Here is a 13,405-nt window from a genome sequence, read left to right on the forward strand (position 1 = left end):
GAATCATCCTCATTTGGCACATAGGATATCAGGGTTGTGTAACCCGTGTGTGCAAACTTGGAAGACTTGACTTGATTTTTGACCCGAAAACTCCAGGAAGGATAAGAACCCCGAAGTAGCCATATAAATGGATTTGGCCCATTTCCTTCCACCTCTCTCCAAAAACACGTCTTCCTTCTAAATTGGTGCAGTCAAGAATAATTTTCTGGATGGAATCTGGGATGAAAAGCTGAAAAGAAGACTTCATGTCCTGTGTGTGAGTTACTGCCATTTGTGTTGGTCCTGGTTGCATCCTTATCACATTGGTAGCCTATGGGGTGACTCTTTTCTTGGGCGAGACCATTCAATTTCAAAATTTGACTTCCATATTTCCTCACTTGCTCCATGCTGACTGCGTTGTTCTTGTTCTTGGCCCTGTGGCTGGCTGCTGACGGCCTGGTCTGGAGACTTGTCTTCATTTTGGAACTGGCTGATGCTCAATCTCGTCATGCTTCAGAGTCACTGTCAGACTCTGAATTTTCAGAAATGCTATCCTCAAATTCTGAAACTTCTTCTTTTGAATCTTATCCCTCAACATTATCATCAAAAACTTCTCTCTCTTCCAAAATCAATTCCAGGGTCCTCTGTCCATAGTATATTTTGACCACCTTGATCGGTTGTTATAAGAAACCACCCTATCAAAGCTATATTTATACTCTATCTACTACATTTGTAGCAGAAAGAGTGTGAGAAACTAAAGACTACCACAAAACAGAAAGTTAAATGTGCCCAGACAGGAGGAGGAAAGAGTGTGGATTTTCTCTTCTGATGTGTTTCTGTCAAGAAGACATAATTCAGTTTGTTAAAGTCATTTAGATGCTGTAATGATTGTGGAGGCTCAGGAGACATCAGCAGGTTCTCAGAGGTGGAGATAGATGGTGCTGGTCTCCATCAGGAGGGATGATTGGTGAGCTGTTGGTCAGCCTGTCAACAATAGCAAACAAAGTTCTGCTATTATTAGAGTTTTTATTGCTGAGATCAGAGAAATAGAACTGCCTCGCTGGTTTTAACTCCACAAACTCACATCATGATGGTAAGATCTGTTTCACTTCAATCATTTCTCTGACTGATCAACGTGTGGGTCAGAAAAATGTCCAACAGTGAAGCAAAGAATCTGTTTTAATAGTGAGGAACACATTCAGACTGATGTTCTAGGCTGAGCAGAAGAACGTCAGAGTTTCTCATGGAGATCCTGCAGGGAGCAGCTTGTCTTCTCAGTCTGTTCCTCAGAGTCAGACTGGTCCCTCTTTCTGGAGAAAAGAACCAGAGTTTCTCTGAATTCACTGTTAGCAGACAGTTAAACTGAGTTTTTACATCACCTGCTTTCTAGGTAGCACCAGGTTCTTCAGCAGAACAGCAGAGATGAGTCTGAGAACCAGAAGGCAGTCAGATCTGAACTCCTCCCACTAACCTACCTGTCCTGCCTCCATCACAGCTGAAGCTCCGCCTCCTTCCAGGTAGCAGCTCACCTGTGTCTCAGTGGTTCACATCTTGTTCTTCAGCACTTTGGAGCGTCTGAACAAACTGTAAGTTTGCTTTGTTTCCTACCAGAACTTTGTCTTGAGGAACTTTCCTCTTTGTTTCTGCTCTCTGATGTCTGGAGAACATGTTCACTTCTGATTTCAGCACAAAGTTTCATCTCTGCTGTCTGAAAACTAATCTAAAGGAATAAATGTATAATTTGTCTTAGTGTAAATTATTTAAGTGCTAGATTAAAAAATAATTCACTGTTTGTTTTTTAATTTTTTTTAGTTCCTGGTTCTAAACCGTCGTCTGTGGTTCTGTAACTCCTTTTAGTCTTTCCAGTCAAACTGGAATCACTGCATTCCTTCAACAACATCCTTTAGTTTCTGTTTGTTCTCAAAGTCTGGAAAAGTAAAACATGTTTCCAGACTTTACGCTTGATTTAGTTTAAGTCTGATTTTCATGGTAGCAAAATACGAACAGTTTGATCTTTTTTATTAAACTCGTCCGAATAAACGATGATCAGAGTTGATGTGCAGATGAATGATTTGTGTTTCCTCTGCAGGTGAAGGTAGAAAGTGTGTGTGAGCTGATGTGGATGTGAATTCAGCAGCATGGATCAGTGTGAGGACAGAGAGGAGGGAGTCCCTCCCTCTAAAACCACTCTGTGTGGGGAAGCTGAGAGCCAGAGCCACGCTCAGAGGTGAGATCAGCATCTCTAAGTGTCCAGAGCCCTTTTCACACAGCGTTCTCACTATATCAGGCCAGAAGAGACCAAGTGGTCCTGAAGCTGCTGCTGTTCCTCTTTGCTGCTTCATCCAGACTGAACAGAGCAGCTCAGCATGGTACCAGTGGGTTCTGACAAACAGCAAGTCAGTGTTGCACAACCAGCTGAGTGACACCAGCCTGTTGCTTAGAGCTCTGGGTTCCAGCAGGACACATCTGGAAAAACTCACCAACTTCCAGAACATTTCCTGGATCTTGATGACCAACATGTGTTCAACATTATTCATCCTAGAAAGAAGAACGGCTGATCAGACATTTATGGAAGAACCTTTATATTTATTTTCTGTCTAAATACGACCCAGATCAACAGAACCACAGGGCTCATCTATGCATGTGTTAAAATAAGTTTTCTTTTGACAGGATTCCTAAAACACAGACAGAAACACATCAACCAAAACCAGAACCCAGCTGTGTGTCCTTTAAGAGCAACTGGTCAAAGGATGCCGACATTGACTTCAAATCTTCTGGACCGTCATCATCAGAGAGGTGAGCTGTATCTAACTGCTGTAACCATGGAAACTGAGTCAGTCTGAAATGTTTTTATTCCAACATGTGTTTAACGTGAGTTCAGCTCTTTTTCCCACATTTCTATGTTCATATGTGAAGCGGTGTGTGTTGGATGTTCTCCAGAACCACAGCAGTGAAAGTGGAAAGAATGGATGTTGTTGGAGGCGTCCTGGATGCTGCTACATCATGTTTAACAGCTCTGATCTGTTTGCTTTTGGGCCTCATTGATTAGTCGCCATCATTAAACACTTTTCTCTGCTTAAAGTCAAAGATTTAGTTTGGACTGGAGCTCACTCTGATTGGTTCTGTTCCATGTTAATGAGCTAACTGGACTGTTTAGTCCCTCTCCCATATTCATAGTGATTGAATCAAATCCAACATGGAACCAACTGGACTTTCTTTCTTTGTTCCTGAACTGTTTTGTCATCGTATCTGAAAGTCTTCCTCAGTTTTAGTGACTGAAGAGTTTCAGTTCTCAACTCAACTCAACTCAAACTTTATTTTATAAAGCACATTTAAAACAACCGGGGTTGACCAAAGTGCTGTACAGATAAAAGATAAAAACTGAATGCTAAAATACATAAACACAATGCAAAAAGAAAAATTGAATGCAGATAAAAATATAATAGGATAAATGTTTCAATTTAAATAAAATATTAAAATAAATTATAATTTGCCAAATGTCCACCTAGACTTGATTAAAAGCCAGGGAAAAGAAATGTGTTTTTAGAGAGGATTTAAAAACCTCCAAGGAGCCTGCCGATCGAATATGCCAAGGCAAGTTATTCCAGAGTCTTGGTGCCGCTGCCATAAAGGCGCGGTCACCTTTGGTTTTAAGTCTGGTTTTAGGCATGACCAGTAGCAACTGATTAAAGGATCTCAGTGTTCTGGCTGGGACATGGATTTTGAGAAGCTCAGTCAAATACTGGGGGGCTAGACCATTAAGAGCTTTAAAAACAAACAATAAAATTTTAAAATCTATTCTAAAAACAACCGGAAGCCAATGCAGCGAGGCTAGAACGGGTGATATATGGTCACGTTTACGTGTGCCAGTAAGGAGACGGGCAGCTGCATTTTGTACCAACTGCAGACGGTGTAAAAGTGAGTGGTCCAAGCCAGCATATGATGAATTACAGTAATCTAATCTTGTATTAATAAAAGCATGGATTACAGTCTCCAGATCTCTGCGTGGCAGGTACCCTTTCACTTTTGATAAAATTCTTAACTGGTAAAAACTGTTTTTTACGACCGAACTAACCTGGCGATCGAATTTCAACCTGTCATCAAATATTACACCAAGATTTTTTACTGATGATCGAATGTTAGGTGTAAGAGGGCCCAAGGAGCCAGGAGGAAAAACTGCTGGACTACAACCAAACGTAATAATTTCGGTCTTATTTTCATTTAGATTGAGGAAGTTTGAGGTCATCCAAGATTTTACATCGTTTAAGCAGTCAGAAAATGACTGTACGGGGTTGTTGGATTTTGATACTAAAGGAAAGTAGATCTGAACATCATCAGCATAACAATGAAAAGAAAAATTATGTTTCCTGAAAATTGATCCTACTGGTAACATATATAGAAGAAAAAGAATAGGTCCAAGAATGGAGCCTTGGGGAACCCCAGAACTCAAAGGAGCTGAAGATGAGGTGAATTCACCTAGCTGCACAGAAAAGCTCCGATCAGTCAAATAAGACTGGAACCATGAGAGAGCAGATCCTGTAATGCCCACCCACTGCTCAAGTGGCGTTAAGAGGATCCCATGGTCCACAGTGTCAAAGGCAGCTGTAAGATCAAGGAGCACTAGCATAGCAGGATTTCCTGAGTCAACAGTCACCAATAAATCATTAAAAACTCTCAACAGTGCTGTCTCAGTGCTATGAAAAGGTTTGAAGCCAGATTGAAACTTCTCATATATATCATTGGCCACTAAGAATGATTGAATCTGGATAAAAACGACTTTCTCTAAAATTTTAGATAAAAACGGCAATTTAGAGATGGGCCTAAAGTTGGACAACACAGAGGGATCTAGATTTTTCTTTTTGATCAGAGGTTGTACAACAGCATGTTTAAGAGCAGTTGGGACACATCCGGTACTAAGAGAGGAATTAACAAATAAAAGTATGACAGAGCCCACCGTAGTAAATACCTCTTTAAAAAGACGAGAGGGGATGCTGTCTGAGGGACATCAAAAACAGCATTTAGAGGAGGAACGGTGAGGTCAGGGCTGGGGCCTACGGAAGAGAAGGCAGGTGGTCTAAGAGCAGATACTTTATCAATAAAATTTTTAAAAAAACTCTCACAAAGGGTAAGCGAAGGTACAACTGGGGAGTTATCACAAGGATTTACAAGAGAGTTAAAAATATTAAAAAGGACTTGGGGCTTCTTACTATTACAAGAGACAAGACTGGAAAAATATTACATTTTTGCAACTCTAACAGCATTCTGATAGATGGACAGGTTTTCACGAAGGACTTCTTTAGAGACATGAAGCTTGTCTTTTTTTTTTCAGTTCTTCTCAGCTGGAGCTGGAACAATCACTGGGATCAGAACCAGAGACTTGGTGTTGTTCCCTCACAGGAGTTTAGAGCTGCAGCTGTTCTTCAGCTCTTAAATATCTCAATGGATTTATTACATTTCAGTTGAGCTTCAGACAAGTTAGCAGAACAGCAGCAACTCATTAAAATGTGTCAGAAATGCTCTGGTCTAAATGCTTCTCTAGATTTTTCTTCAACAGCTTTATTGTTACTTTGAGAAACTAATAAAATCCTGATTTCACTGCAAGGAATCATGTTGTGATATTTTAGCCAATCACCACCCCTAGTATGGACCGGTCTCCTCAGTCGGGGTCTGAGGTTCTGGAAATGACCCGTTACATTTCTTTAAGAGTCAAGAACAGAAACCCAGTTCCTCCCAGTGAGCTCTCAGATGTTCCAGTTCTATCTGCAGACAGAGGTTTGATCCGTTATCTCCAGAAATCAGCTGCCCTGTTCTGATGAAAACACCTTCATGTCTTCATGTCTGGAGTGTTGATGCTGATCAGGAGGTTCTGCTGCTTCCTGGCTCCATGTCAGACTAACAGTGGATCACATTTCCACGACCCGCTGGGAAATAGCTGGTAGAGCCAGTCTGACCCATCAAGACTTGGTTCCTGTGTGCGTTGTGAGAGCAGTTCAGCAGGGAAGGAAAGCTTCATCATGTGGTTGGTGGAACCAAGCTGAGCTGAAGTGGACCATCAGAGGCTCTGCTAGTTCTTAGTGGATCAGCAGGAACATTAATCATCTCCAACTACCTGGATCCTCTGGTTCTCTGCTCACATCCAGATGTCCTTCATGGACCTTTACCTTCTGATTATCTCTGTGTGGACAGATATAATGTGAGCTCACTGGCTTCCAGGGACCTACAGGATCCATTTTAAAATACTCACCATCACATCCAGGACAGAACCTTACATGGACACACAGCCACATATCTCAGACCTCCTCCAGGTCCACACCACCTCAGATCTAGTCATCAGAACCTGCTGGATGTCCCACACACTGTCCTGAAGACCTGTGTGGACAGAACCTTCACCTCCACTGTCTCCAAGCTCTGGGTCACTGTCCCCACCAGCATCAGATCTGCTGACAGTATGGACAGTTTGAAGTCCCAGTTCAAGACCCACTTTTTAAAATGTCTACTGGCTGGTTCTGGTCTTCATCCTTTTATCTCATCTTCCTCTTTTTAACTTATTTGTATCGCGTTCATTTGATGCTCAGTTTTTCTGTTTTAAGGACTTTTACTGTGAAGCTCTTGGTGATTTCATCTGTGAAAACTGCTGGATGAATATTTACTTCCTTCCTAATTGTTCTGGTTCCTCCACAGAGTGGACCAGCAGAACTCAGAGGTTCCCAGAGGTCCGTCTTCCCGGCAGCATCAAACCCAGCTGGACTCCATATTTATGGTCTGTACATGTACAACAACTACTTTTCCATCGGTTCTGTTCAGTGGTCTCCATGCTGGACTTTGTGGACCAGTGGACCATCAGTCTGTCCAACATGGTTCTGATGTTTGGATCCATGATCTCAGTCTGATGTGTCCTTCATATATTATTCTGTTCCAGCTGCTGGAGGACAACATTGTCACTTTTGTGAAGAAGGAGCTGAAGAAGATCCAGAAGGTTCTGAGTCCAGATGACCCAGACTGCTCAGAGAGTCAGAGAGATGATGAGGAGGTTTTGGAAGGTGAGGAGGAAGAGCAGAGGAGGAGCAGCAGAGAGGCACTGATGAAGATCACTCTGAACTTCCTGAGGAGGATGAAGCAGGAGGAGCTGGCTGACCGTCTGCAGAGCAGTAAGAGGATTTCTACAAAGATTTAACCTGATGGATAAATCACACATTTACTGATGTCTAAAGAGATGGAATCACATTTATTCACATCATCTTCACAAGATTATTTGGTTTCCTTCCTGATTTCAATTTTTGTGTTCATTTAGAACATCTTGCTGCAGTTCAACATAAACTTAAATCTGGTCTGAAGGAGAAGTTCCAGTGTGTGTTTGAGGGGATCGCTAAAGCAGGAAGTCCAACCCTTCTGAACCAGATCTACACAGAGCTCTACATCACAGAGGGAGGAACTGGAGAGGTCAATGATGAACATGAGGTCAGACAGATTGAAACAGCATCCAGGAAACCACACAGACCAGAAACAACCATCAGACAAGAAGACATCTTTAAAGTCCCACCTGGAAGAGATCAACCAATCAGAACAGTGATGACAAAGGGAGTGGCTGGCATTGGGAAAACAGTCTTAACCCAGAAGTTCACTCTGGACTGGGCTGAAGACAAAGCCCACCAGAACATCCACTTCATATTTCCATTCACCTTCAGAGAGCTGAATGTGCTGAAAGAGAAAAAGTTCAGCTTGGTGGACCTTGTTCATCACTTCTTTACTGAAACCAAAGAAATCTGCGGCTTTGAACACTTCCAGGTTCTGTTCATCTTTGATGGTCTGGATGAGAGTCGACTTCCTCTGGACTTCCAGAACCAGGAGATCCTGACTGATGCTACAGAGTCCACCTCAGTGGATGTTCTGCTGACAAACCTCATCAGGGGGAAACTGCTTCCCTCTGCTCGCCTCTGGATAACCACACGACCTGCAGCAGCCAATCAGATCCCTCCTGAGTGTGTTGGCATGGTGACAGAGGTCAGAGGGTTCACTGACCCACAGAAGGAGGAGTACTTCAGGAAGAGGTTCAGAGATGAGAAGCAGGCCAGGAGGATCATCTCCCACATGAAGACATCAAGAAGCCTCCACATCATGTGCCACATCCCAGTCTTCTGCTGGATCACTGCTACGGTTCTGGAGGACGTGTTGGAGACCAGAGAGGGAGGAGATCTGCCCAGCACCCTGACTGAGATGTACATCCACTTCCTGGTGGTTCAGACCAAAGTGAAGAAGGTCAAGTATGATGGAGGAGCTGGAACAGATCCACACTGGAGTCCAGAGAGCAGGAAGATGATTGAGTCTCTGGGAAAACTGGCTTTTGATCAGCTGCAGAAAGGAAACCTGATCTTCTATGAATCAGACCTGACAGAGTGTGGCATCGATATCAGAGCAGCCTCAGTGTACTCAGGAGTGTTCACACAGATCTTTAGAGAGGAGAGAGGAGGACTGATCCAGGACAAGGTGTTCTGCTTCGTCCATCTGAGTGTTCAGGAGTTTCTGGCTGCTCTTCATGTTCATCTGACCTTCATAAATCGTGGTCTCAACCTGATGGAAGAAATAAAAACATCTAAGAAGTCTTTATTTTCTAAGAAACCTAAACTAAAGTCTCTTCACCAGACAGCTGTTGACCAGGCCTTACAGAGTCCAAATGGACACCTGGACTTATTCCTCCGGTTCCTCCTGGGACTTTCACTGCAGACCAATCATAGACTCCTACAAGGTCTGCTGACACAGACAGGAAGTAGCTCGCTGACCAATCAGAGACTCCTACAAGGTCTGCTGACACAGACAGGAAGTAGCTCGCTGACCAATCAGAGACTCCTACAAGGTCTGCTGACACAGACAGGAAGTAGCTTACAGACCTATCAGATAGTCCTACAAAGTCTGCTGACACAGACAGGAAGTAGCTCACAGACCAATCAGGAAACAGTTCAGTACATCAAGGAGCAGATCAGTGAGAATGTGTCTGCAGAGAAAAGCATCAATCTGTTCCACTGTCTGAATGAACTGAAGGATCGTTCTCTAGTGAAGGAGATCCAACAGTCTCTGAGTTCAGGAAGTCTCTCCACAGATAAACTGTCTCCTGCTCAGTGGTCAGCTCTGGGTTTCATCTTAGTGTCATCAGCAGAAGATCTGGATGTGTTTGACCTGAAGAAATACTCTGCTTCAGAGGAGGTTCTCCTGAGGCTGCTGCCAGTGGTTAAAGCCTCCAACAAAGCTCTGTAAGGACACAGATTGTTGCTGATTTTATTTCTGATAGTGAGAAATCTGATAATAAGATAAATATTGATTCATGTTGCTTCGGTTTATTTATAATGAACCACTTCACAACAAAAGGCAACATAAATACATGTAAAATCAGACAGATCCATCAATCTTTCCAAGGAGAACATTGGTGACTGTAAAGAAATCAACAATATTTCTGATGAATTGTTTAATAGCAGAGTTTCTCCCTGTCTCCTCAGACTGGGTGGCTGTAACCTCTCAGAGAGAAGCTGTGAAGCTCTGTCCTCAGTTCTCAGCTCCCAGTCCTCCAGTCTCAGAGAACTGGACCTGAGTAACAACAACCTGCAGGATTCAGGAGTGAAGCTTCTCTCTGCTGGAATGGAGAGTCCAAACTGCAGACTGGAAACTCTCAGGTACAAAGTTCTCCATCCTGTTGAAACCAGATTTCTGTCCATTACCTGCTAAAACATGATGGAAATGTTAGTTCACTGATAGATTTGTTAACTTTTGTCTGACCTTTATTCCCTATGAATAGAAACCAGACACAGTATAGGACACACCGTATAGGAGTGATTCGCAAAGGTTTTATTTTGTGACCACTTTGAAGAATTAAATATATTCAGGACGCCCATCCCAACAATGTGTTAGAATTAGGGTTGTCAGTTTTAGCACGTTATTAACACGTTGACTTTGTTAGACCATTACACCGAGAATTTTATTTTGTCGCTGTTAATCTCATTTCAAAACACGTACACCGTTCCCTAATGTTTTGGAATTATGTAATTACCTGCCGTGCTCTCTTGACTGTGTTTGTTTTACCCTCGGCGCTTTCCGTAGTTTCAAGGTTGCTAGAGACTGTAGCAAAACAGACCCGTTCACTGTTGTCAAGACTGCTTATTTCATGATACTTTGGGCTTCTTTTTTCTAAGGTCACTTGTAAATTTAATGAGTCGGGGGTTGTGCGTTTTTTGGGCATGTTTCTGAAAGTGAAATCGCTTATTCAGGCTCTAAAATAGGTGACGAAACATTGGTTATTAAGAGACCTGCTTGCACGAAATATCCCTCCGCCATAGGAGCCGAGGGAGTAAACGCAGAGAGAGCAATTCTGCCCGTATTTTCTGCAGTTTACTGTTGAAATAACGTGTGATAACTGCTGAAAGTAGATTAGGCGGTGCAGAGATTGGTTCTGAAGGTAACATTGCAGAAACCCAACCCATAAACCGTACTTTAATGCTTATTAATTAGTTTTCTCTGTATTTGACAAACTAAGGCTGAACCACGGTGCCAAACGAAGTACCTGGAGTTACTAAACAGTTGCTAAACAGTCTCTTTCAAGGGTATTAAGCTCCTACACAGTTACAAGCAAAGTGTAAGACTGGAATGACCTGGAAATTTAAAACCTTTTTCCAGGCTTAAACTGTATGAATATGGATATAAATAGCAATGATTGTAAAATCAGACAGATCCATCAATCTTTCCAAGGAGAACATTGGTGACTGTAAAGAAACCAACAATATTTCTGATGAATTGTTTAATAGCAGATTTTTCTCCCTGTCTCCTCAGACTGAGTGGCTGTAACATCTCAGAGAGAAGCTGTGAAGCTCTGTCCTCAGTTCTCAGCTCCCAGTCCTCCAGTCTCAGAGAACTGGACCTGAGTAACAACAACCTGCAGGATTCAGGAGTGAAGCTTCTCTCTGCTGGACTGGAGAGTCCAAACTGCAGACTGGAAACTCTCAGGTACAAAGTTCTCCATCCTGTTGAAACCAGATTTCTGTCCATTACCTGCTAAAACATGATGGAAATGTTAGTTCAATGATAGATTTGTTAACTTTTGTCTGCTAAAAACTTTATGTAAATATAAGTTTATTGACATTATTCATCATTCTAAAAAACTGCAATTTTGAAACTGTTTAATATTTACAGTTTCTGTCCTGAAATATTTACACACATATTTAACAATCTATACAGCAACATATATTATGTCTCTATACGTTACCTCAATGCAGAGAAGCTGAAAACAACCACCTGGGCCCCCACCAGTAATGGGACCCACTGGTTACCCAGCCATTTAACACTACCCATTAATTATTTATGTATGTTTAAATAAAATAATTAAGATTTACAATCACAAAGGTAACAGAAAAATGTAACATAATTCATCATCAACTTCTGCTCCCCTTTCCATTTACTAAAATGGACTATTCTGTCTCAGCACATAAAAGATCCCAGAATGCAGTGCGCTGATTGAGCAGCAGGAGAGATCAGAACAGAGAAAGGTGAAGCAGAGCTATCAAAGCAGAGCTGGAAGCAGAAAAAGTGAGAGATGTTCTACCAAAATGGTCTGAAGCCCTGGATGTTTTCTAAACAGCCCTGGATCTCATGAAGAAAGACATTTAGATGTTTGTTAAAAAGATGGATTAAACCCAAAAATGACATTTGGATTAAGTAAATTAAAAACAATCACATTAGTTTTTATTGTATTGCATATAGTCACTACCTGCTCCACCATAACCTGACAATGAGTCAAAAGAAAAAGACAGAAAAGATTATTTGTGCACAGGCAACACCACGACTGCTCAACTACTCCCACAACCAGGACGCAATGTTTTTGAAGGTGAAGTTGTTTGTTTGGGCTTGACTTTCTTTCTGAGAGAAATAATTTAATTATCTCTCAGATTCCCACAATAAAGAGGAACATGAGTGGTAGATAGTTTGTCCTTTCCATGTCCCAGTTTCCTGGTCATCACACCCACCAGAGTTAACTCAGCACATCCCAAACACACGCAGGCCAGAGCCCAGAGTGACAGGGAAACTAGTGATGAGACAGCAAGAGAATGAGATGCAGTAAGTGGGGAAAATATGGGAAAAGTTGAATAAAGAGTAGAAGAAAGGGAGCGCACTGAAAGACTGGATCTGACCTCAGATGGGAGATTTCTCAAAGACATTCTGCTGATTCTGCAAGTGTGAAATATGTGCTCACCATACGCTGCTAATGCCACTGATCCATACCACTGCTTTATTCTTTATCTCAGCTTCAATTCTTGACTCCAATTAGATTAAAAAATATAAAAGCGATCTAGACACCAGAACAATGGTTCTACTGGGACAACCAGTTCATCTTTGGTATTTTAGGTCCAGTTTGAATTTCCCTTAAAGCCAGAACCTTCTGCAGAGTTTGTGTCAGTTTGCAGTTTCCAACCCAGTGAAGCTCTAGTCAGGATTGATCCATTTAAATGTGTCAGATGTTACTTTTTATTACCTACAGAACAAAATACAGTTTGATTTCTATTTTTTGCTTATTAAAACGACCTCTTGTGTTGAATTGTGTGTCTGCAGCTTGTCAGGCTGTCTGGTCTCAGAGGAAGGCTGTGCTTCAATGATCTCTGCTCTGAACTCCAACCACTCCCATCTTAAAGAGTTGGACTTGAGCTACAATCATCCAGGAGACTCAGGAGTGAAGCTGCTGTCGGCTGGACTGAAGGATCCACGCTGGAGACTGGAAGCTCTTAGGTATGGAGGAATAAAGGTATAGAGGTACTTTATGACAAAGTTTGAACTGATTTTACAGATCATAAATCAAAGCTCTTCAATTAAATCCCATCTATCCCTCTCCTACTCCTCTTATCACGTGCAGTTAGAATAATTGTAGTTTATTTAAATAAATCTAAAGGTTAATTAGGAATAGTTTAATGCAGCGTCCCACAGTGGGAAGATTCAAAATGATGATGCAAATCCTGGCAGGCTCAGCATGATGCTCTCGTAGTGGATATTAATAATTATCAATTAAGTAAGCACACCAATCATTTTTAATCAAGAGAAAAGATGCATCTTTGTCTTTGAATGTTATTTAATTCAAAGGCGAGAAACGTCTGAATGTTTCTGTCCCCTAATGTCTCCTAAATGCTGATAACCCAGGGTCCAGACCAGGAAGCAGAGCCATAGTTTAACACTCCTCTCTGCAGCTTCTGTACTGTTACCCACCCATTACCCTATTGAGACGGTGTCTTTCCCACGGCCAAAACTGAATAGATCAAAGGCGAATTTAAAAGGAGCAAATCATAAAAATCTAATAAACATCAATATGACTCAACTTGAACCAAAAAATAAAACAATTAAATGTGGTCTATTGAATAAAAGGTCTAAAATTCTAGCTTCATCTAAACCTTCTACCTGTATG

The 13,405-nt window shown here is 41.8% G+C and overlaps 1 protein-coding gene across 1 annotated transcript in view; it reads left to right on the forward strand.

The window, feature by feature from the left end:
- LOC118560419 (NACHT, LRR and PYD domains-containing protein 12-like) overlaps positions 1-13,197 on the forward strand; it is an 88,957-nt gene extending 75,760 nt beyond the window's left edge. The window contains 3 exon segments of the mRNA XM_036131406.1: positions 9,468-9,641; positions 10,792-10,965; positions 12,565-13,197. Of these exon segments, the coding sequence (XP_035987299.1) occupies positions 9,468-9,641; positions 10,792-10,965; positions 12,565-12,760 (544 nt within the window). The 3' untranslated portion in view covers positions 12,761-13,197.
- The last annotated feature ends 208 nt before the right edge of the window (positions 13,198-13,405 follow it).

Source organism: Fundulus heteroclitus, unplaced genomic scaffold (genome assembly GCF_011125445.2).
Source record: "Fundulus heteroclitus isolate FHET01 unplaced genomic scaffold, MU-UCD_Fhet_4.1 scaffold_43, whole genome shotgun sequence".
NCBI classification, from domain to species: Eukaryota; Metazoa; Chordata; class Actinopteri; order Cyprinodontiformes; family Fundulidae; genus Fundulus; species Fundulus heteroclitus.